At 41.2% G+C, this 23,459-nt stretch overlaps 1 protein-coding gene across 3 annotated transcripts in view; it reads left to right on the top strand.

Annotated features, from left to right (window-relative positions):
- Nucleotides 1-2,782: 2,782 nt before the first annotated feature.
- The window catches only part of flna (filamin A, alpha (actin binding protein 280)), a 61,492-nt gene continuing 40,815 nt past the window's right edge, over nt 2,783-23,459 (top strand). For all 3 annotated transcript variants that reach the window (XM_042408047.1, XM_042408048.1, XM_042408046.1), the window contains exons 1-2: nt 2,783-3,206; nt 10,575-11,047. In XM_042408047.1, coding sequence (XP_042263981.1) covers nt 10,678-11,047 — 370 coding nt within the window. In that variant the 5' untranslated portion in view covers nt 2,783-3,206; nt 10,575-10,677. The remainder of the gene's footprint in view (nt 3,207-10,574; nt 11,048-23,459) is intronic.

Here is a 23,459-nt window from a genome sequence, read left to right as displayed (position 1 = left end):
TGTTAATTAGCTTTGAGCTAATTCTGGTACAATGCATCATTTATGTTAAAAACTGTACACTGTCCCGATAAATAAATACAATATAATAATAAAATAAAATAAACAAATAAATCAATAAGTATACGTATGAAATAAAATAAATAAACGCATAAATACACATGTTGATGTTGGTTGGAGTAGTGAAATTGAAAGTGGTCGGAATGCATATAAGTAAATATGAAAGTAACAAAAATGACAGTAAAGGTGGCAGTGAACAGTAGGCTATAATAATAATAATAATAATAATAATCATTATATATATATATTTTTTTGATTGTTATCATAATAATATTAATAAACAAAAGTAATAATAATAGTATGACTAATTATGCTGCTAATTATGCTGAAAAAAACAAAAAATGAAAATAAGGTAACAACAATAATACAAAATTCACATCCAAAAATAAATAAATAAACATATACAATGAAAAAAGTAAAATAAGGACATAAATACACATGTAGTGAAACTGACAATGGTTGGAGTGCAAATGAGTAAGTAGTAGTATATGAGAGTGATATAAGATATGAGAATAATAATAATGATAATAATAAGAATAGTGGTGTGTGTGTGTGGATGGGTGAGTGAGTGAGTGAGCGAGCGAGTGTGTGTATTAAAGAGGAGGCTTGTTATCATGATGATAATAATAATTATTATTATTATTATTGTTACTATTATTATTATTATTATTATTATTATTATTATTATTATCACTACTACTATTATTATTATTATTATTATTATTATTACCAAACATAGATTAAATTTACATATCAACTGATAGTGCTGAATGATATGATCTTATGATATGACAGAACATACAACTGGTAAGGGTTCTAAACTACATAACAATTCCCCAGTACTCCATCATTAACACATATAGCCTTAGCCTGATGTTTTGTTTCAAAATTCCATTACTGTTCCAGAAAGGTGCCGGAGAGGGTTTCATTAGTGGCACCAGCCAACTGTATGCAGCGTTTTCCATAGTATTTTGTTATTAGTAATTAAAGGATAAGGAGTAAGTCAGGAGTTTCTGTTAGGTGATTTTAGGCCAACTCGCCCAGATTAAGGAGTTAACCCACTTCCAACTTCAGCCTCTATCTGGAACCAGTTTGATTTATGTTTTGCTTTACAACTCAATAAGCTATTGTCATACTTCATGTTGATAGTCCAGTGGTACCATTTAAATCTGGAGGAGATAGTCTCTTTAATCATAAAAGATGCTGTGAGAGGAAATCTCCATTGTTGCTCTTTGTTTTTTCCAGAATTTAGTCACATACTATATTCTATCTGAAACCCTTTCTCTCTCTCTTTATCACTTTTTCAACTTTTGAATATCAGCTATCAATCTCCACCAAAAATATCCACCAAAATATCTTGTGTCTCTAAACTCTCTGGCACCTCCTGCAATAAAAGCCAATAGCATCACCGGCCCCTTTTCTCTAATATTATTTATCATATAACAAACAAAGAATGTGAATTCAGTGCACAATATCTCAGCGCAACAATGAAGATAGGACCTCACTAAAGAAGTGGCTGCTGCACAGCACAGAGCACAGGTGTGTATGGAGCTCACAACATTATAATATTTATTTGTCCTGCTTTATCTGTCTTCCACTTATTTACATAAAAACGTGTGTGTGTGTGTGTGCATGCGCGCACGCATGTGTTTACCCCGGCAAAGTCTCTGGTGATGTAACTTCAACAAACCCGCACACAGATGATGTCACTGACCAACTGGACGAGCTCACAACTACAACATCAAACATCTGGGTCTAATTAATACAAACCCATTCACACACACATACACACACAAACACCCACCCACCCACACACACACACACATACACACACTTCTTTCCCCTGTCTGTTGAGCCTTCCCACCATCTTTTTCTCTCTCTGTCTCCCAACCTCCTCCACTTCTCTGCCTTCCCTTCTCCCTCTGTCTCCTGTCTTTGTCCTGCATTACTATATGGTATTTGTGTACAATGCTTTTGAAAGATACTAAAGAAAGATTGCAAAGAATACATTTCTCCAAATGTCAAATAATTCCAAATCACAGGACACCAATAACCAAGGTTATTAGGTTTCAATAAACCCACAGCAGCGTGGGAGAGACTCATTGTTGAAGCTTAGGAGTTAAAGGGATATTATACAGATTTTGTTTGTTTCCTCCTATCTGTAGTCTCTCTGTATTCTCCTCCACTCTCACTTTAACCTCTCCAACCCCTCCACCTCCCCCACCACCTCCCTTCCTCTCTTCTTCCTCCTCCTCTACTCCCTCCATCCTCCCACCAGACTGATGAACTGTAAGTAGAGGGCACAGCAGAGGCCGAACATTCTTGCTTCCTGAGCCAATACTCAGCTGGAGAGCACTCAACACACATACACACACACACACACACAATCTCACATACGCACAACCACACACACACACACACACACCTCCCACCCCCATATTGAGTCAGTTGGACCAGGGTTTGACAGAGAGAAACACAGCTCGCCATATTCACCGGCCTGTCTGAACAATAACAGATAACAGGAAAAAAGAGGACAGAGGGTGCAAAGAGATGTGGGGAGTTACCTTTCTCTGTCACAAACACACACACACACACACACACACACACACACACACACACACACACACACACACACACACACACACACGCATTTCGGGAAAAATAAAAGCAAGATGGGAGAGATAGGGGCACTGCACGGGCTGGTGACATCATACCTTTAAAATCCTGAAGGCGCGGTCATGACGTCACTCATGTAAAAAAAAAAAAAAAAAAGAAAAGAGGCACAGAGCCGAAAAAGAGAGAGTTACACCCCCAGCACCTCTGATGCTTTACCCCTTTACCAATTAAGGCTCTCACGGTAGAGGACAGGGAGAGAGAGAGAGATCGAGGAGAAGCAGAGGTAGAAAAGAGCAAAAAAGCGGAGGGACTATCTCTTTCTTTCCTTTGCGCCACCAGTACAACCAATACACCCATTTCCCCCCACCGGGACTACGCGTGGGGAGGGAGGTCCGGGACCTCAGTGCAGCAGACATACATACACACCCTCTGTGAACGAAGTAACTGCAGGCTGCTGCTGCGCGCACTGACTGAGCGGACCGGAGAGACACCGGACACACACACACCCCAAGATCACAGCCTACAACACACATGTAAGTTTTGTCCCGCTGTAGACTTGTTGACATGAGTGAGAGAGATATGCATACTTGCTTGTGATTTCACTGTAGGACATTTTCTTTCACATGATTGCTCTAGACTGAAATCTTCATAAAGCCTTGTATATATATAAAAAAGTTGCGTCAGTTTGATTGCAGTCCAGGTTACACGCTATGAATGGGTGTCATGAGGTTTTCTATCATGTATGATCATGTGTGACATCTCTGTGAGCGTGTGAGCGCCACGCCTCACGCACCGCTAACTTTTTTAAGAGTGAAACTTTGAAACTTTGACGCCGGTTTACACAGTCAGATTATTTGGTGCCGTCACAGATAGGCTATTTCGGCGCATATAGTGAAACATTTTTGACACTGCTGTGGTCAGAACATCACAGCAGTAGATGTCAGTCTGGGGATCATCCATCCGTCTCACTTCATTCCTGCATAGTTTGTTTATGGGCTGTCGCGCACGCTCTTCCGCGTGCATGCAGCAGCAGTGGACTGAAGCATCTCTTCGGTGTTGGCCTAGCTACAATTAGGGGCTCCACACCAAATAAGGTAATACACGGACACTGCTTTTTTACCGGGGGGCTGAGTGGAAGCCACTTGCGCCCTCCGCAGCCGGGAGCGGGTCTCACACCGCGAGACGAGGTGTGCGGCGCGTGCACACCGCGCGTACTCACACGCGAGCCAGGACGTTTAAACATATTTAACTGCAGTTCGTCACTCATAAAAAGATGCCACCGGCTTATGTTGCTTTCATTGTTAACCCTTAATATAGAGGGGGAGCAGAGGTCTTTTTGACCCACACATCCTGTCATTATGTAAAGATTTTATTTTTTTACATGTTGTAATCAGCTATGTGATGGCATGTTTGTGATTAAACAAACCAGGAGTTGATGTGGGTATTAAGTTTTTCATTTTGGGTTAGAGACACCCTTTTAGAGAGCAGAGCCACATAAGGCACAGTGTCAGAAACATTGAAATCAAGATAAGATAAGTTGTTATCTTAGAGTTAGTTAGAAAAATAATATGTGTTTGAATGTCTTTTTTTTTTTTTTTTTTTTGCCTCAAGGATATGTGGTCCAATCAGGCACTTGTTAGAACGATAAGCATGTTTAATGATAGAGATGTGGTTTGATGTAATGATGACCCTGGTCAGTGTTTTTGCTGTTAACCTCATAATAATGGACACAGTTACATTTTAAAGTCTTCAGGGGTGAAAGGAACCTGATGGAGTGGTTCAGCAGTCACCCACTGTCAGGTGTGAGAGGCAGCTCTGTCTCGGTAACACATAGAAACACACTTTCTTGGTCCTTATAGAATGAAACATTTCTTAAATCAAAATGTATACATTTATCATGCATGATAGTGAAGTGCAGGCCGGAATAGGGTGGAAGTAGGGAATAGGAAAACATGTAGCCGTATACAAATATATTGTGTTTCTTACGCAAAGGCAAAGTGAAGACAATGTGATGCCCCTCTCTGTTTCACTACCAGAAGCAACTGCTTCCTCAGGTTCCATACATAATGAGAAATCGGAAAATAAAGAAAGAGGTTCATAAAATTAAATAGAAAAATACTGAATAATTACATAGGGTACAAGGGACCATGCTGTTCTAATACACATTTTCTAATGTTTCTTGTTTTCACTTAATCTATAGAACAATACATACACTTTCCTAGAGTTTTTATACCTTTATACCCTTGTGGTACATTACTGAGTTAAAAACGTAATTTTTGAGAGTAACTTCAAGAGTCTCTAGTTCTGAGGGCTTGTGCGTAATGTTCTGAAATGGGACAGTTGGTTTTCATATGACTGGAAGAGTCGTTCCATCAGGTAAATCTAATAAGATGAGTTACTGTTATGAACATGTTTACAACAGGAATGTCCCCAGTAAAACTGTCTCAAATGGAAGTAGTGATTATATCTGTCACATCATCATCATCATCATCATCGTCATCATCATCATCATCATCATCTTCGTCATCATCATCATCATCATCATCATCGTCATCATCATCATCATCAGTGTTTCTTCTCTCTTTTTGACTTCTTTGGTGAGGAGCTTGAAGCTGTGGAATGTGCCTCTTCTTTTATTAAGTGAATGTAACCTGCAGCAGAGTGTTTTCCAACATTTTCTGAGAGGTGATTTCACACTGAGGTCATAACATTACATAACATTACATCCCTCATCTAAAAGGCAGTTGAGAGAAATGTGTGTTTTCAGGTTGCAGACTTTACATGTTTACTGTAGCCCAACTGATTCTGTAACCCAAAACTTCTTACAGTCTTGGTTTTATAAGAGCTTGATAATAAAGAGGTGATGAAGGCCATGAGGTGAAAATGAAGCTGGGTGCTGGCATAGACAGTGTGTAAATACTCAGACCAAACCTGTCCTTATTTGACACTGCTTGGCCTACTTTTACCCATCAAGTGCCACCAAAAGCCATGCGTGCACACACACTTACGCTGCCTGCAGAAAAGGGGAAAGCCCTAACTTCGCTCTAATCTCTGCATTTGACTTGCTCTTTCTCTCTCCTGACACCACTCTGTGTGTGTATGTGTGTACACGTGGTTAATGGTGTTGCATGCAGCGTTCATCTAACTTCCTTCACTCCGTTCTGCTCTGCTCAGCATTGTGGGTGATTGGGTGTGGTTAGTGATGACGAGAAGCGGTTGGCATGGCGGGTGGTACTGTAATAATAGTATCACTGGAGAGGAGAGGCAGTTCAGTTTGCATTCATTTTAACAATTAACTAATCTAATTTTGTCTACTTTAATATCTAATATACACCACAGATTCCTCACAGTCATATTTATTCTCATATATAATATGGTCATATATGGCTATAGTCATATATTCTTACAGGTTATATTGTCACATAGCAGCCAAACCTCTCTCCTCACTGTATTTGCTCTTTAAAATATGCTTTCTCTGTTTTTATGTTCTTATCACTTCATTCTACCCGACAAAGAAATATTGAAGGGACATTAATGCCCTAAACTGTGTTCTCCACCCTCTGGGTCTCTTGTAATTCTGTTGATCCAGGATATGAAGCTTATGCTGCTGATGTAAGCTTTGGCTAAAAGCCTAATGTGCAGGATCCAGGTCTGTTACTCACTGCCTAAGCTCACCCATGGTATTGGGCTTTCCCAGAAGCTAAGCTCTTTCAGTACTGGCATAGTTTTTGTTTGTTTGTTACTTTTTTTAACTTTATGGTCTAGCTCCAGCTTACATTAGTGACCTTTTGAGCCCAGGTGTACCCGTTCATAACCTGAGGTCAATGACAGCTCTGTAGTCAGATCCCAAAGGCTTTCTAGTAGCCTGCCTGAAGAGCTCTGCTTTTAAATCGCTTTTGAAAACCAATGTTATGGAAGTAAATAAAAGTAGCAATACTACAGTGTAAAAACACTCTAAGTTACAAGTAAAAGCCATTCATTTTATTTATTTATTTTTTTTACCTATATTTAAAAGTACAGAAGTATCATCAGCAAAATGTACTTAAAGTAGCCAGAGATACTCCTTTTACAGTTATATTATAAACAACATATTGTATTATAGAATATTATTAGGTATTGTTGTAATTTCTCTAGCTGCAGCCGATTTTAGGCACTTTATACACTACTAGGAAGTTTAATAGTAAAGCACTGCATCAAATTTTATAAACTGATCAAATGTTTTGCATGTAAAACCATAATCTGAAAAGTAACTATAGCTGTCAATTAATATAGTGAGTAAAAACTACAATATTTCCCTCTGGGATGTAGTGGAGTGTAAAATAAAAATGCTCATGTAAAATACATGTATTATTTTACTATTTTAAAATTGCACTTAAGTACAGTAGTTGAGTAAATGTACTTTTCCAGCACAAATGTTTATTTCCCTCATTTTATGTTTTCTTACTGTAATTGTGTTTTCGGATGTTTTTACACTTTTACACGCTTTTGTGGTGGAGGTACGGACAGGAAATTTAGGGGAAAGGAGGGAATATGACATGCAACAGGGAACATTGGAGTTATATTGAATGTGTCTTAATCACAAGCCCACCAGGATGCCCGATTAACATGTGAACCTCCACACATCAGCTGTTGTTTGATAAAGATATATGAAAACATGTCGCTGCAGATTATTAAAGAACAAAATAAGTGTTTAAGAGAAATAGAAAGTGGCTCTGCTGTCCAGAATGAGTCCAGATTACATACAGAGAGGGGTCAGGAGGTCATGACAAGAGTTTAAAAGGATTTCCAGATCAGTGAACAGAGAAGTAGTGGGGAAAAAAAGAGAAAGTTGTAGTATAGTGAATGATCACTAGAGGGAGACAAAAGACAAGCCAGAGATATCAATTTGGCCATCAGATACTGAGACATTTTAATGTGTCTTGGTCAGCTCTTTCTGTCTCCACCCCTTGTTTTGTCTCCTGTTTATTTGGCAAATTCCAATGAAACAATACCCTACTGGCAGAGAATATTTCACCGGTTTACACAGCTCTCTCTTACTTTATTGTGCTCCGCAGTATGAATCGAACACCTGGGTGCCCCGTCTAAAAATTCTACTGTAGTATGTCCATTGACTTCAAGCTTTTTGCTTTCTGTGCCTTCCTTCTCCTCTTCAGTAAATTCTCTGTGTTACAGGCACTGCTGTTAATCTGCCTTGTTTCCTGCTCTGCCACATTTCAAATCCACTGCCATCATATGTTTTAAATTTTAATTATGGCCAAGGTCTGTAAATTGTTGTGACAAGTTTATATGTAATGAAGTTTGGTAAATGGAGTAAGTTATGCACCTACAGGGACCAGCTGAGTTGCTTAAAACTATCTAATCCTATTGTTCTATTGTTTTAAATGGCCCAGTGAAAAATGTAAAATCATGCTGGGGCCAGGATATGTGTGTGTGTGTGTGTGTGTGTGTGTGTGTGTGTGTGTGTGTGTGTGTGTGTGTGCTACATTAATAGGGCTCTTTTATTGGGGTGTTATTAAGGCTGGGGGCTCCAGGGTTGTTATGGGGGTGAGGGGCATTCTTCAGATTCTCCTTTGACCACACACACACACACACACATGCACACACACAGACACACACACAGACAAAAGCGAAGCATTCTTGATGGCTGCTGGCCACACTGTGGTTCCTGGCACTGAGCTCCATATTTAGTCAAAAAAGCTGCAGAGTCACATCTCTCCCTGTCTTTACAGCCACTGCTGTTTTGTTACTCATACAGAGACTTCAACCCTTCAACTTGAGTGTGTTGAGATCAAATGAAATCAAATAAGTTTGTCTTATTTGAATTTATGAATTACTTTCATAAAGTTGAGGAACTTGCGAGAGACGGATTTTTTAAAAGAATGGTCAAAATCAACGCAGCAGAGTGCAAGGTATCCCGACTTTGACTCTCTATTATAAGTCAAGCTTAAAAAAATGCTGGATCCTACAATTCCCATGATGCAGCTCAACAGCATCTTTAACATTTAAATGCTCTAATCTTGAAAAGTCCATGCACCCAGTTGATAACGCAGCTTTTCTGTCAGATCTTTGAAGTCTCAACCCCAACTCAGGAATGCTTCCTCACAGAACACTGTTTTCTAAGACAGAGCAGTGCTCTCTCATGAGTAAACTGACCTTTATGCGTAACATTGGCAGTGGAGTGCCCCTTTAAATATTACAATATGTTTCTGTTGTCTCAGAAGAGGACAGAAACAACAGTGGGAGCATGTGCAAGGCATCTGGATTGTAATATTTGTCATCTTGTTCCTTTTTAATCTCCCTTCTCTCGTGATTCAGTCCGACAAACCAGAGGGAAAAAAATCTTTAAAATAATCAAAATTTCTCTAATACATACTGAAGAGGAATCTGCTGAGAGATGTATTCTTCAATACAAATGATGAAATGCAAAACTCTCAATGAGCTTTTAGTGAAAATGAAGAAAAATGTTAAATTAACCTGCCCGCCATTACCACTGATACATGTTGAGTGTCTGTCTTAACTGCTGCTGTAAAACTCTGTTATGAGTAGCGGTAATTAACAGGTCATATAGTGCATACTTAGTGTGTGATCTCATGCAGCTGTTTGGTCAGTGCAGTGCGGACAAACAGAGGACGTGGATAAGGCAGATGTCTAGACACTCAAGTGTCTGATAGTGGCTGATCCACATTGTAACCTCTTTAAAGATAAGGCTGCACACACAGCACAGTGATGTGACACAGACAGACATGCACACAAATGAAGACAGAAATTTAGGCCGTGAAAATTTATGCACACATAGTACACAAATAAGCAGAGTATGGACAACTGCCCAGAGGAGGATGCATGCATACAGGCCAGCAGACACAAACAAACACAACTCAATGGCCGCATGCGGAGTCACTGATGCTTTTATCCCTCTGGATATCTCAAATATTTATTTCACTGCCACCTGGGACCCATGAACTCTGTCCAAAGCACTAGACTGGGTAGAAGCAGGGGTCTGTCATGACAGACTAAAGACCAGTTGACTAGGGATGGCTTGTCCAATTGGGGACAAAAGCCTTATTTTTGGTTAAGGTTAAAGTTAGGGTTAGGTTAAGGTAAGGGTTAGTGGTTATGGTAAAGGAAAAGCAAAAGGAAAAGTCAACGTAACGTCCCCGAAAGTGACCTACGACAATGTGTATGTGAACAAGAGGTATAAAACCTTGAAATGGACTGAAAATCAACCCTGAATTTATACCTGTATTTTTTAAATCAAGTTGAAAATTTAGAGATGAGTTTCATGGTTTTGGTGAGGCGGTTCACCTTAAAAACCCCTTTAAAGCATGCAAATAATCCATTAAACTGAGTTGAGTTTGCACCTGCAAACATTAAGGTCCTTTTAAAGTACAAATGAAGGGATACTGTTCTTTTCTAAAATTGAGTGGGCCTTTAATGACACTGACATAGGTTAAAATCCATTTTCCCCACTTCAAATGGCTGACATTACTGCCCAATATCAGAATACAGACGACAGAAGGGACTGGACAGTAACAGTCATGTTAGTAATTGGAAAATATGAGAATGTTTTGAGGATTGTGCTGACTGTACTTTTTCCACTGTTGTTTCTCCCCCACCGTCTTAAATAAATCTTAAAAACTCACATCTATTTAGATAAAAACACAGCTGTATAAAATGTGGGTCAGTTTATTGTTGGGTTTTGGAGTCCTGGACATGAAAAAGTTAATCATTGCCTGGAGCTGCCTCGTTGTGCGAGCACAGCCTATCACTTGTGTAGTTTCATCCAAAATGACTCCCTTTTCTCCCTTCCAGTGCCATAACCGCCTACTTTCTTTGCGAAATCTCTATCTCCAGGCTATAAGTCACTCTCTCCTTTCTTTCTTTTTCTTTTCTCTCAAACACAGTCAAGCAAAAGGAGTGAGTGAGAGAGAGAGGGAGCGGCCACGCAGTTGAGCAGACTCCACCCAAAAAAAGTCAGCGAACCGAGAGACAGCCGAGACCATAAAAATGAGTGGTTCCCACCCCCGGCTCCACCAGAGCGCCGCGCCCGCTCCCAACGCTCTCTCCACGGACAAGGACGCAGAAATGCCCGCCACGGAGAAGGACCTGGCCGAGGATGCGCCGTGGAAGAAAATCCAGCAGAACACCTTCACCCGCTGGTGTAACGAGCACCTGAAATGCGTCAACAAGCGAATCGGCAACTTGCAGACGGACCTCAGCGACGGGCTGCGGCTCATCGGGCTTCTAGAGGTCCTGTCCCAGAAGAAGATGTTCAGAAAGTACAACCAGAGGCCCACCTTCCGCCAGATGCAGCTGGAGAACGTGTCGGTGGCGCTGGAGTTCCTGGACAAGGAGAACATCAAGCTGGTGTCCATAGGTGGGTCAGATAAGTCTGTGCACACCACAAAACCATGCTGAGTGTAATGAATGAGTGCCAGTTTGTGCGTCTTACACTGTCTCCACCTTGTTCCAGCTGGCTTCTCCTTTCTTCTACTTTGTCGTGCGTGTAGTTATAGGTTGATTTTATTGAAATATTCAGCTTGAGTAGCGCCAGGCAGCAGCTGAATTCAACACTGTCATATAAATGCTGATCATTAATAGGACAGTGCATGTAAACGTGGATGTAGCTGTCTGCAGGGTCTCTGACAGAATAAAGTTGAGCATGTTGATGCCCAGTAGAAAAAAAAACTGTCATGTTGTAAAGAAATACTTCTGAAAACACTCTTGAGTTCACGTTTTTCTTTTGTGAACAGGTGTTAGATAAGCATACAGGAAAGTTGCCAGTGTTGGTAACATTACTGAGTGTGTTTGCAGAGAGAAAGCAGGCGTTTCCCCAGTGTCAAGGGGCACAACGCATTTATCTCCAGCGATCCAGATTTTCGAGGTGGATTGTTTTGGGAGGAGGGTGTTTGACTGTGCTGCTTTCTGTGTTCCCCTGCTGCCTGAACCGGGCTGGGCTGGGCCGGTTCAAGCCAAATTTTGCTGGCCGGGGTGTAATTCAGGCCTAGTAGGACAGGAGAGTTGATCCTACACACACACACACACACACACACACACACAGAAAGAGACACAGGGCTATTGTCTGTGCTCATGTCCTGCTGTGGGCTGGGGTTGGGTCTCCACAGCATTAGACAGGACTTGGCTCACGCTCCGTGGCATTAAACTGGCTTTAATGGGCTTTGCCTACATGCAGCTGCTTGCCTGCTCACAACACTGGTGATTTTGCAGTTGTTTATCAGACTACAAGTGAATTAAAGTCATTTTCTGCTGAGCTGTGATACAGTGCTAGTAGAATGTAGCCTTCATGTGGCATTATGACATCTTTCCCCGTACACAACAGGAGATCACTGCAGTGAATGAGACTTCGTAGGTGATGTTGCATAAAAATTCAATGATATTTCACCCCCCCCCCCCCACACACACTCCTAGAAAGACAGACAACAATACTCTTCTTCTCTGAGACAAAATCTTTATCAACAGAGAGTCTGTGGTTGGAAGAAAGGGAAAAGGTTTGTGACTTGAATCTGTGAATCAGACATGAATGAGTCCCTGTCATCCCCGGGAGAATGTCTGGCTCATTTTTTGGTTTCCACATTCATGTTAACTGCTTCCCGCTGCAGTGGACAGGTGAGGTGAGGTGACTGCACAGTTTCATGTCAAACATGACTGCACCACTAACTTCATCTGTGCCAGAGAGGAAGAGGTGGAGCATCTTCCTTTTTTTGAAGTTGTGGTTTGAGATATAAGATACCATCTTCTATGCATATGGGTACTTTTAAGAGCCCCATTTTCACATGCGGTGTGTCATCTGTCTTTTTTTATTTTCTGATATTGATGCCAGCTGATTGTGTGTTTAATTAAACAGTGCACTGCTGGTATTCAGGGCACAGTACCAGGCAGTGATGAGCCATCCTACTTAGTTCTGTCTGTGTGCCTGTCTGTGACCCCAGCTGACTCACCCTCATCCTAGCTGCTCCTTTTGACTCATTTAATCTGAAGATGAGAGAGGAGCCTGCTCTCGTCTTTTACTTCCTCCTTTCATTGCAGAAAATGGACACACCCAGCCAGCAACCCACAAATTACCAAACTGCCATCACTATTCAGCATGATGCATGAAGTTTCTCCCTCTTTCTTTCTCTTTTCTTTTAACCAGTTTACTTTTAACTCCAAAACTGTATTTCTTTTGTTCCCGAAGTCATTTTTCTAACAAATGACTTCAGTTTTTTTGTTGAATTTTTATGACCTCTTTCATTTCTCTTTTGACTTATCTTTTGCTTCCTTACTAAAAATGGACAAGTAGTGATATGCAACAGTGCCCAGTGTAATGGTGATTACTCAAGAGAAGCCAGTAATCAGTCAATCAATTAAGTTCATTTGTCACATGTAATCACAGGTACAATCACAGTGAAATGTAATCCTGCCAGTTCCTTCAACTTGTGCATTAAAAAGAGTTTAAATAGAAAAGGAATTAGAACTGTAATCGAACAAAGAAAATCTTGATGGACTGAAGTTCAACCTACTCTTCAACCAATCGATTGGTCGGGGGGGGGCGGAGCGACATAGCGTGGTTACTACACTACGCCGTTAGCAGGTGATATCTTGTGTCAGCAACATTACATATCCAACAATGGCCAGAGACTATATCGTATTGAGTTGTGGTGAGCTTTAAACTCACCACTTCTAAGTAGAAGGCAGACGATAACGTTATCTTGGAGCCTGACAAGCCTGGGCAAGGCCTCCTTTCCTCCGGGCAGTTCTCCTGCTCTTGTCTCCGTCTCAGACTCACCCTGGTCAGCAGCTGTCTCCTGGGCCTGCCGTTGGGTGTGCAGCGCTTTCTCCTTCTTCTCCTTCTTCTTCTCCTGCTTCTTCTCCGTCTTCTTCTTCTTCTTTATGGCAGGGGGCAACCAGCATTAAGGTGCATTACCGCCACCCACCATGTTGTTGTATTGTATTTATTGGGACCTTGTACAGTGTTAAACATAAATGTTACCATTTGATGTACTGCACCAGTTAGCTTATAGCTAATTTTCATCGGCAGTCCCTTAGGCAGGTCACAATTAAAACATATAACAGCACAATAACAAACAGTAAAAAGCAAAAAACACACAGGACTCTGACACATGATGCGCTGGATTTATAACACAAGACAAAACCAGAGCATCATTGCGAAACAGAATGTGGCAGAATAATCGATTTATCTTGATTATCTTGTTTTCATAATCGTTGGAAGCCAAAGTCATAATTGAAAATAAAATTCGATTAATCGAGCAGCCCTAGGTTACATAGCTGAGTAGTTTTTAGTAGATTTTTTAAAAATTTGGTTTTGAACGTACTGATGGAACTGCAGCTCTTCATATCATCAGGTAGGACATTCCACTGAGTTGTGGCTTTCACAAAGAAAGCTGATTGCCCAAAAGCGGTGTGACGAAATGGTATGGTACAATCTTGTATAGAGGATATTCTGGAGGATCTAATAGAACTTACTGAGCGAGTACACACAAAGTCATGTAGTGGAGGAGAGGCTAAACCATTTAAAATTGTATAAACTAGGCACAAATTTGAGAATAATCTTAAATTCTCGTAGCTCAGTAAGTTGCATTTCTCCAGTACCCTACAGTGATGAAAATTAATTGGCTTTTTGTCCAGAATTTTTAGAGTTTGTTGGTATAAGGATGCAGCCTTATGGCTGTTTCTCAAGCCTGCCCCCAACATGTGATGCAATAAGACATATGGGAAAGAATCATAGCCTGCATAAATATCTTAGCTGTGTCCAAAGAGAGACAGTTTCTAATATGTCTGAAATTTGCTAAGTTGTACTTTATGGTTCTAACCGTTTTTTTTTAACATGTTTCTTAACGTTCAAATTTGGATCCAGTGTCACATCAAGATATTTAAAATCAGTAACTATGTCAATCTTTTCACCTTTTATGAGAATATCAGCGTTATGAGGTGGTATCATGGTTTCAGAGAAAAACGGGTACTAGAGTTATCTACCCCTATTAACAAAATCACACTATCTTCTCACTAAATTTTTGGAGGTTGGAAACCCCAGACTCAGCGCCTGGGGTGGGTCTGGGTGTAACACCATTGATTGTCCGACCAATGAGAATTTGTTCAGACAAGAGCATATCGACTAACAAATTGACCAACTGACCAGAAGGTGTCAACCCTAATAGGAATAATAATAATAAATGTATGTGTAGGATTGGAGGGAGGGGGGGCAGTGTCAGGCAGTGACATCATTTAGGACCCTAGCGGCCTGAAGATAGAAGCTCTTCCTGAGCCTCTCAGTGTTGGCCTGGTGTATCCAGTACCTCTTCCCAACCGCAGCAGGGAGAAAAGACCATTATCCAGGTGGTTTGGATTGGATAATCATTCTCCTAGCCTTATTTATAATCATTCTCCTAGCCTTATTTTTGCAGTACCTGGTGTTAATATTCTTTAGGCAGGGTAAAGAACTGACTGTTGTATGTTCAGCTGAATGAACCACTCTTTGCAGGACCTTGCAGTCCTGTTCGGTGCTGTTTCTGCACTAGACAGTGATGTTCCCCGTCAGGGCACTCTCGATGGTGCAGGAATAGAAATTCCTCAGTATTTGAGGGGATTCCTGGAATTTCCTCAAGTGTCTGAGGTGAAACAGTCTCTGTCTTGCCTTTCTTACCACTGAGTCAGTATGCAGTGCCCAAGTCAGGCCCTCAGTGATGTGGACACCAAGGTACCCGTTGATATTAAGGGGGGTGTAGTTCCTTCCCTGCTTCTTCCCAAAGTCCAGATCAGCTCCTTAGTCTTGCTGACATTCAGAAGTAGGTTGTTGTCCTGACACCAGCAGGTCAGGTCCTCTACTTCCTTCAGATAGGCCTTTCCATTATCTGTGGTCAGGCCCACCATCGCTAGGTAGAAGAGGTGTGTCCACCTACCCTCACCACCTGGGGTCTGCCCGTCAGGAAGTCAAGGATCCACATGCATAGTGAGGTGTTTAATCCCAGGTCCTTGAGCTTTGTGACAAACCTGGAGGGAACTATTAGTGTGTTAAACGCTCAACTGTAGTGAATGAACAGTAATCTCATTCAGCCACCTTTCTTGCCCATGTGAGATAGGGTGGTGTGGAACATGTGTACTATGGCCTCTTCTATTGATCTGTTGGGATGGTAGGCAAACTGTAGTGGGTCCAATGTGGACCAGCTGTTCAAAACGTTTTTGCTTGCTGGCTGCCAATGGCCTCAAAATGAGCATAATGTACTCCAGTTGAAGAGCAATCAGAGCCACAGTAACTGTGGGGCTAGACTATTAGTGACTAATCTGTTGATTATTTTCTTCAATTAATCATTTACATTACAAAATAGTTAAAACAAGTTTATCAGTTTTCCAGAGCCCAAGGTGACATCTTCAATTAGCATTTTTGTCTGACCAACAGTCCAAAGAAATTAAATTTACAATCATATAAAAGAGAACAGCAACAAATCCTCACATTTGAGAAGCTGGAACCGGCGAATATCTTTCTGTTAAATATGAAGCTGAAGTCAGCAGCTAGTTAGCTTAGCTAAGCATAAAGACTGAAAACAGGGGGAACCAGCTAACCCAGCTCTTTCTGAAGGTAAAACAATGCACCTACCAGCACCTCTAAAGCTCATTATTTAAGTATGTAATCTTATATGTTTAATCCATATTAAAAAAAACCACAGTTTATCTTTGTGGTTTTACTGGGGGTTATTTGCCATTATTTGACTATTTCTTGACCAGGAGCGATGACTTCCTGGAGTATTGCTGTGACTGTGAGGTTGCCGGACAACCAGCGGAGACTCTGGGAAGTCACTGCACCTAGCCAGGAAATAGTCTGGCATATAACCCCCAGTAAAATCTTAATTTGTTGTTTTTACACTTTCTTTTTGGTATGGATTAAAAAACAGGATATAACATGTTAATTAGTGAGCTTTAGAGGTGCTGTTTTGTGGGGTTTTTTACCTTTGGGAAGAGAACGACGAACTGTTTCTAGTCTTCATGCTAAGCTAAGCTAACTGTGTCCTGGCTCTGCCTTCAGAGTTGGTGTACAATCTTTGAGAGTGGTATCGATCTTCTCTTCTACCTTGGCAAGAAGGCAAATTTTCCAAAATGTCTTACTATTGCTTTAAACAATTAATTGAATTTCAAAATAGTTGACTAAAAATTTTCTGTTGATTAATAAACGGATAGTTTCAGCCCTAAGCTGGAGTGCAGAGATTGTTTATCAATATCACACTGCCTTCACATGTGTCACTAGCATCACTCAGATGAGGGTTATACTTGCAGTGGAGCCCACCCACTGTTCTAGTTTTGATCAGTCTAGTCTCAACAGTTAACAAACTCAGCTCTGCCCTGCAGTATCCAGCCACAGAGGCACTCACATCACCTCATATTCCCAGCACACACTGCAGGTTAGTCTTCGCTGTAATGAGGTTTCAAACCAACAGGTAATCTCTCTTTCTGCAGTTTTGACAAAACCCCACATGATCTGGCACCAGCAGCAGACACATGATTACTGATAAATCCAGAGGAGAACTTGCATGTATTTAGTTAAGTTAAAGAGTGGCAAGGCTGCCATCTAGCAGGCAGTGGGCTGAATGAGGTGAGATGCCTTGCTGAAGCACTAATCAGGCTGTCAGTTATGGCTCATCCTCCATGTGTCTTGCATCAGTCTGTATATCTAGTTTTCTGTGATTATAGTTCTTTTTTAGATCAATTTAATCTAAATCTTGCATCCAGTGAGGAGTTTCCTGTTGTGCTCTCCTGTGCATGTGTGGAGATGACCTGTGCGCATATTCCACTGTGCTCATCACACCTTTGTTTGAACAAGCTCAGTCATTCCACTTGGCAGCATCCTGTTTGTGTGTGTGTACAACAAAGCTTTAACACACATTAGCTGTTGAGCAGACGAAAACTGGCAGTAATTAAATATTTCTTTCTTTTGCACTGATTTTCATTCCTTGTCAGCAGCATCTTTGCTCCAGTCTGTCAGCAGCCCAGCCCGGATTTTAAAAGTCCTTCATAGACCTTTATCTGTGCTTGACTGAACCTGTGTGGAGTTGTAGAAATGTTAAGATAGCAGCAATGTGCCAAACGCTTCCCATCAGCCACATAGGCAGGACGTGAAATAAACAGAGCTGTGGTGTAACTTTGTAACTGGTTGCTCTCTCGTCTTTGCCTCGGAGTAGAGTGTGCAGGTTGCGACAGACAGCCTGTGTGGCAACAAACAGGCTGTCTCCTCCTGTTACATAGTTGCATAATACTGAAATATGTGCTATATTACTGATAAAGGGGTGGAAACGTGGATAGAGGAGAAGATATAATGCTGTTGTAAAACGAGCCATAGAAAAAGACATGGAGTTAAAGTCAGTGTAAAGGAAAATCAGAGATTTCTTTTGAAACACATTATACATGTTAGAAAATAATTGTTGAAAACGTTAAAAGACTGTGAATTATGTAGTACTGAATTGTGGAGTTAGGCCGTTTAAAATGTTTTTCACCGTTCCTGTGCTCTGGATTTGTTATGGGTGTGCCAAAAAGGCCGCACCGTGACGTAGAGGCGTTACCAGCATGACCCCACCCCAGCACTATATAAGAACTAGAGCGCCTTGGCTTCGGCTGGGTGTGTAGGCTGTTGTTTGCTAGTAGCAGCATGCAATACTTTCATTGTAAGTTTAGCATTAGTTTCCTGATGCATGCTGCAGTCACAACAGTAGATGTAAACTCTCTGGGCAGATAGAAAGGTCTACTATGTTAGCAGAGCAGTGCCTCTTGAGAATGGCATTGTCTGTGCACCAAGCTTAAATATAAATGCACAGTCCCCCATGCCCTGTACATTGGCAAGGAAAATGCTGCGTAGAGATAGCCATTGAGGAGTTAGCCTTAGCTTAGCCATTAGCGCTCCTTTCTTCATCCATTTGTTTACAGTCTCTCCCAGCCGGTGGAGCCAGGCTGATAGACACCGGTGTCATAGTATTAGCTGTTACTGGTGAACGGGGCCATTTTCGGTCAACGGTAGCGCTCAATGAGTTATTTCAAACCCAACTGACTTGTCTGTTGACGGGTAGTGTAAAGTCGGTGTTAAAGCTCCGGTCCACCGAGAGGATATATCTATGTCCCGCTGATTGTGCAGCAGTGCTGTGGGAGACGTGCCTGTGTGGCTGCCCTCTCTGCCTCTCTCTCCAGTCACTCCAGTTATCTCTCCAGTCACTACAGACGCAGCTGTGGTTCCAGCCCCTCACCAGCACTTTTCAAAGAAGCAAGTAACATCGACACTGAACTTCACTGAAAATAATGACAACTTAACATAACGATGATTGGCGATGGGTCGCTTGTGAACTACTTATTACTTAGTTACATTTTTATTGAAATAAATCCACATTTACCTACAAAATGGGTGATGAATCAAACAGTGGCTCCTAGCGTTACTTTATTTTTGAAATATCATCCATGTTGCTTATCCTACACCTACAAATAATTTTAAATTGTATATTTTTTTTAAGGGAGTTCAGCATGAACATAGTTAGGTTCAGAGGCTGAGAGACTGTTCAGCGGTTTCAGTGCCTTCAGCAGACACGTCCACAGTGTTTCAGAGCTCAGAATACTGCTTGTTTTTATATAGTTTAATTTTAAGTACACTGATTCAGTAAACACTCAGTAAACGTTGAGTACAGTTAGACCTAGCAGTCTCCATTAGGTCGGGCGAGTTCAAAGTTCCTCCCTCCCTCCCTGTCCCTCCTGCCACAGGAAATAATGGATTAATCCTGGAAGGCTACTGATGTAGCACTTCTCTCCTTATGAAAGTAACACGCCAAGTATTCGACTAATGAGAATTTGGTTGGACGAGGGCATATCGACCAACTAATCGACCAGTCGACCAGGAGACTACAGCCCTACTGCAATGAGCTAATATCAAGTGATATATCAGCCCAAGCGTTCAGTCTTTCATTAAATTCTGTCCAAATGAATGATTCAGAGTAGTGGTGGGTGAGATGGATAAGATATTCAATCACAGAATATGTAATTTTATATTGCTATAGCAATATGTGATAGAGTACATTCTGCCAGAAAATCAATGAAACAGTTTATGGATTAAAGAAGCAGATGAGACTGTCTGTATCTGATTACTCTAGTGAAGGAAATGCTTGACAGATCAAGCCACCTCATCACATTGACGCAAGACTATTGCATTGCTGTAAGGCAGTCCTGCTGTTTATTTCCAACATTGCTTGCAATGACCAACCAACACAACCAGACAGAGCTTGGTATAAATGGGCATGGAACAATCCCTGAAGGGTTGACACATTTCTAGAGCCTCAGTGTACGTATGGTCATATTCATAACCCTAATTCTGAACAAACTGTCATTAAAGCTGCTTTGATCAGTATTGTTAATAATGGATCCAATGACTATTTGTAATGTCAAAGGTGTTGTTTGTAGTTACAAACTCAGAGAATTATCACCCAACTCTGCAGTTCCCCTCAACTCTGAGCTTTTTAGCATCTTTCAGCTCATTATTTTGGTTTTACGGTCCACAACTTTTTTTTGATGAAAGCTGCAATGATTAGATAATTACTCAATCTATAGGTTGCATCTTGTGCTTTGGAAAATAATGATCGATTGGACTTGGATTCATCAGGTTGCCAGAAACAGGAATCCAAAGGAATGTTGCACTGTGACTCCTGGTTGAATGAATAGGCAACTGTTTGCCAATATGTTCACCATATCAACTTTATAAGGTGATAATATGTAAACGCCATGTTTACAGCTCGTTTCTGCTCCCCTTAAGTTTAAACTAGCATTCCTGGGTTCTTACAGCAATAATGCTAACGCAACTCCAGCAGCATCAGTCATCAGATAATGAGAGAACACTACGTAGTCCTATTGGGAAGTCTAAATAGTTTGTTTACTGAGTGTCGCCAACATCAGGGATGTCATACAACATCAAATTTAATCTTCTGTCTTCAGAAATAAGATAAAAGTTGAGAGGGTTAGTTTCATAGTGTATGACGGAGAGGAATGTTGGCCGGAGAGTGAGATAACGGAGAGTTTAGATGTTCAGTTAGGTCAAAATGGATCACTTCCTGCCAGCTCATTATCATTAGCATAACTTCCTGTCTGCACAGGCGAAAGGGGACTGGTCAAATGGATACTGAGGATTAGTAGAGTGCACATTCCCATTCAGCACAGTGGTATTCAGGCTATTGCATTACATCACAGAGTTGGAAATATGTCCCAACACCCCATGCCTCATGTTCAGACCGAACAAGCGGACATAAAGCAACGTTTTATTCTACTTAATCACAAAAATCTGCAGTGGTTCAGTAAGATATTTAACTTATAAAACGACACTGTATGGTGACAGTTATTTGAGTTTTTGCCTCGTGCTTTTCTTGCTGTTATTATGTTACAAGATTTTACCTACAAACACACCGCCTGAGTTCCCATGCCAGAAACGTGTCTGGAGGGGATCTACTTTTCCAGACCTGAATCATTTTTGCCAGGCCAAGAACTATCAATTACGTGGAAACCCAAACTCTGCTCTTATGGTTGATCATAGTTTTCCGATGCTTCCAGGAAACAAACAGTTGATTAAAGCCACATGGTATTTATTAAAACTCCCCATTCATCATTTTATGTGGTGCCCATGTCCTCCCCTCACCTTCTCAGCCTCTGTCTCAGCCTGTCTGTTCTTGCCTCTCCTTAGCCTTCCTCTATCCCCTTCAAACCTCATTTTCAAACCCATTCAAACCCTTTCAGCCTATTTGGTCTCCTCACACAAATAAACATATCTCAGCCCATCCTCAGCCGGTGCTGTTGTCAGTACAGGCTATAAAAATGTCCCACACAGCACTTTTCACTGCCTTTTTTTTTTTTTTTCCTCTTTTCTTTCTTGGCCCTCCACCCCCCTCTGCCCTCCCTTCCCTTCTCTTCCCCTGTCCTGTCCTCCCTTCCTCCTCCTCTCCCCCCCCCCGTCTGTAACCAGAGCTCAGGGAATGGGAGGGCTGCCAAGATCCAGTTTGCTTCTGCCCTTTTAAGGCTAAAAAACCAGGAGGAACTTTTTCCAATTGGAGGGGGTGAAGAGAAGGAGAGCGGAGGGAGGGAGGATGACTGGAAGGAGTAGAAAGGAAGAGGAGGAAGTGTAGTAGCTCCAGTGTGACTTGTTGCTTGGCGTTAGAGAAGGGAGGGAGGGAGGAGAGGTGGGAGGGAGGGAGGGAAAGAAGAGAGAGCTCCAGGTCGAAGATTTTCAGCTTTTGGATGTTTGAAGCTGAATTCATGTTGCAATTGTAAAGTAAATGTTGTCCAAAGATCTATAGGAAGAGATGGTTTTTTGGTCACATTTGTGACTTTAGTTTCATGTCCTATTGTTCATCTTGCTCGGTTTATTTGGTATTGTGGGAATATAATGCACACAGAATACCGCATATTAATATGTGTTAGTGAGTGTGTCATAAGGGCAGTGTGGAATGTGTGACATTTCCTCAAAGTGTTCTGACTGACTATGTTTGGTCACTCCAACCCCTCCCCCTTTTTCCAGTCATGTCTGTGTGTGTGTGTGTGTGTGTGTGTGTGTATGTATGTGTATGTGTTGGCACCATTGTACTGCTAGACCTAGCTCACACTATGACTTTCTTAATGTCTGAGTAGTCTGCCAAAAGTAAATTTGTTCAGTATGTATACTCAAAACATATATAGTTCCACTGACTCGGTGCTGTGCATGTGGAGAGTGTTGGGAGTGTGATAACGGTTGGGTGTGCTGCGTGTAAATCCATCACAACTGCTAGTTAGCTCACCACAGCTGTAATCAGCAACACAGTTTAATCCAAGAGATGCCATTTATTCCAATTACTGAAATTTAGGAATTCAATAAACATTTATTTGATTGTTTTTATGTGGATATGCTTTTTTTTAAAAATAGAATTTTAATCAAGACTGTATTGTACTGAAGGACTGAGCAAGACACTTTGTACTTGACAAGTAAACTGGTCAATTCTCTTTAGTGGACAAACAATATAAGAAACATTGTTTATAAGTTGATTTAATTTTTTAAGTTTTTGTTTTTTCTGTTTTTGAAATTCCTGTCAGCTGACACACAGATAGCCTACCAATATATCTGCAATAAGCTAATATCGGTAGACATATTTTCCCGCCCAAATTATCGGTGTAGCTTGAGAATACAGTATAGGCCCGAACATTAGCATGTAAATTGGCACTGTTGACCAATATGTAGTTTAATTAGGCTCAAAACCCGTGTACATAAAAACCAGGCACGTGCACGTGGTATGAGCACACAGAACAGTATCTGCGAGCCTTTCGAGGGAACATTTCTGCTCCACATACACAAATGTAGTCCGCCAGCATGGGGCTGTGATGAGCTCGACCTACGCAGTCGCAATGGCTCAACATTACACTCGCTTGTTCGTCAAGTTGACTTTAGACAGTCCACTCTTTGAATACTGACCATGACATTTTAGATTGACAGTTTGGTTTGATCACTGACACAGTTAAAGACCAGCAGTTGCCTGAGAGAACAAAGAGAAAGCTTAATAATGATATTCAGCAGCTGATTCTCTGCATTTTTTACCACTTACACTTAGGAAAAAGTGGTAGACATTGTAGCAAAAGACTGTTTAAACCCGCTTTCAGATTTGTGAAACCTTTATATTGCTTATGAAAACAGAAAAAGGGCCATTTCACTGATATTTCTCCATCCAGACCACATTAGACCAGGTCTGGATCAAAAAACACTATACTTAGACTTGTCAAATCTGGACTAAATTAACAAGGAG

This window comes from Thunnus maccoyii, chromosome 4 (assembly GCF_910596095.1).
Source record: "Thunnus maccoyii chromosome 4, fThuMac1.1, whole genome shotgun sequence".
Classification (NCBI taxonomy): domain Eukaryota; kingdom Metazoa; phylum Chordata; class Actinopteri; order Scombriformes; family Scombridae; genus Thunnus; species Thunnus maccoyii.
This window is presented reverse-complemented; position numbering and strand designations above follow the sequence as displayed.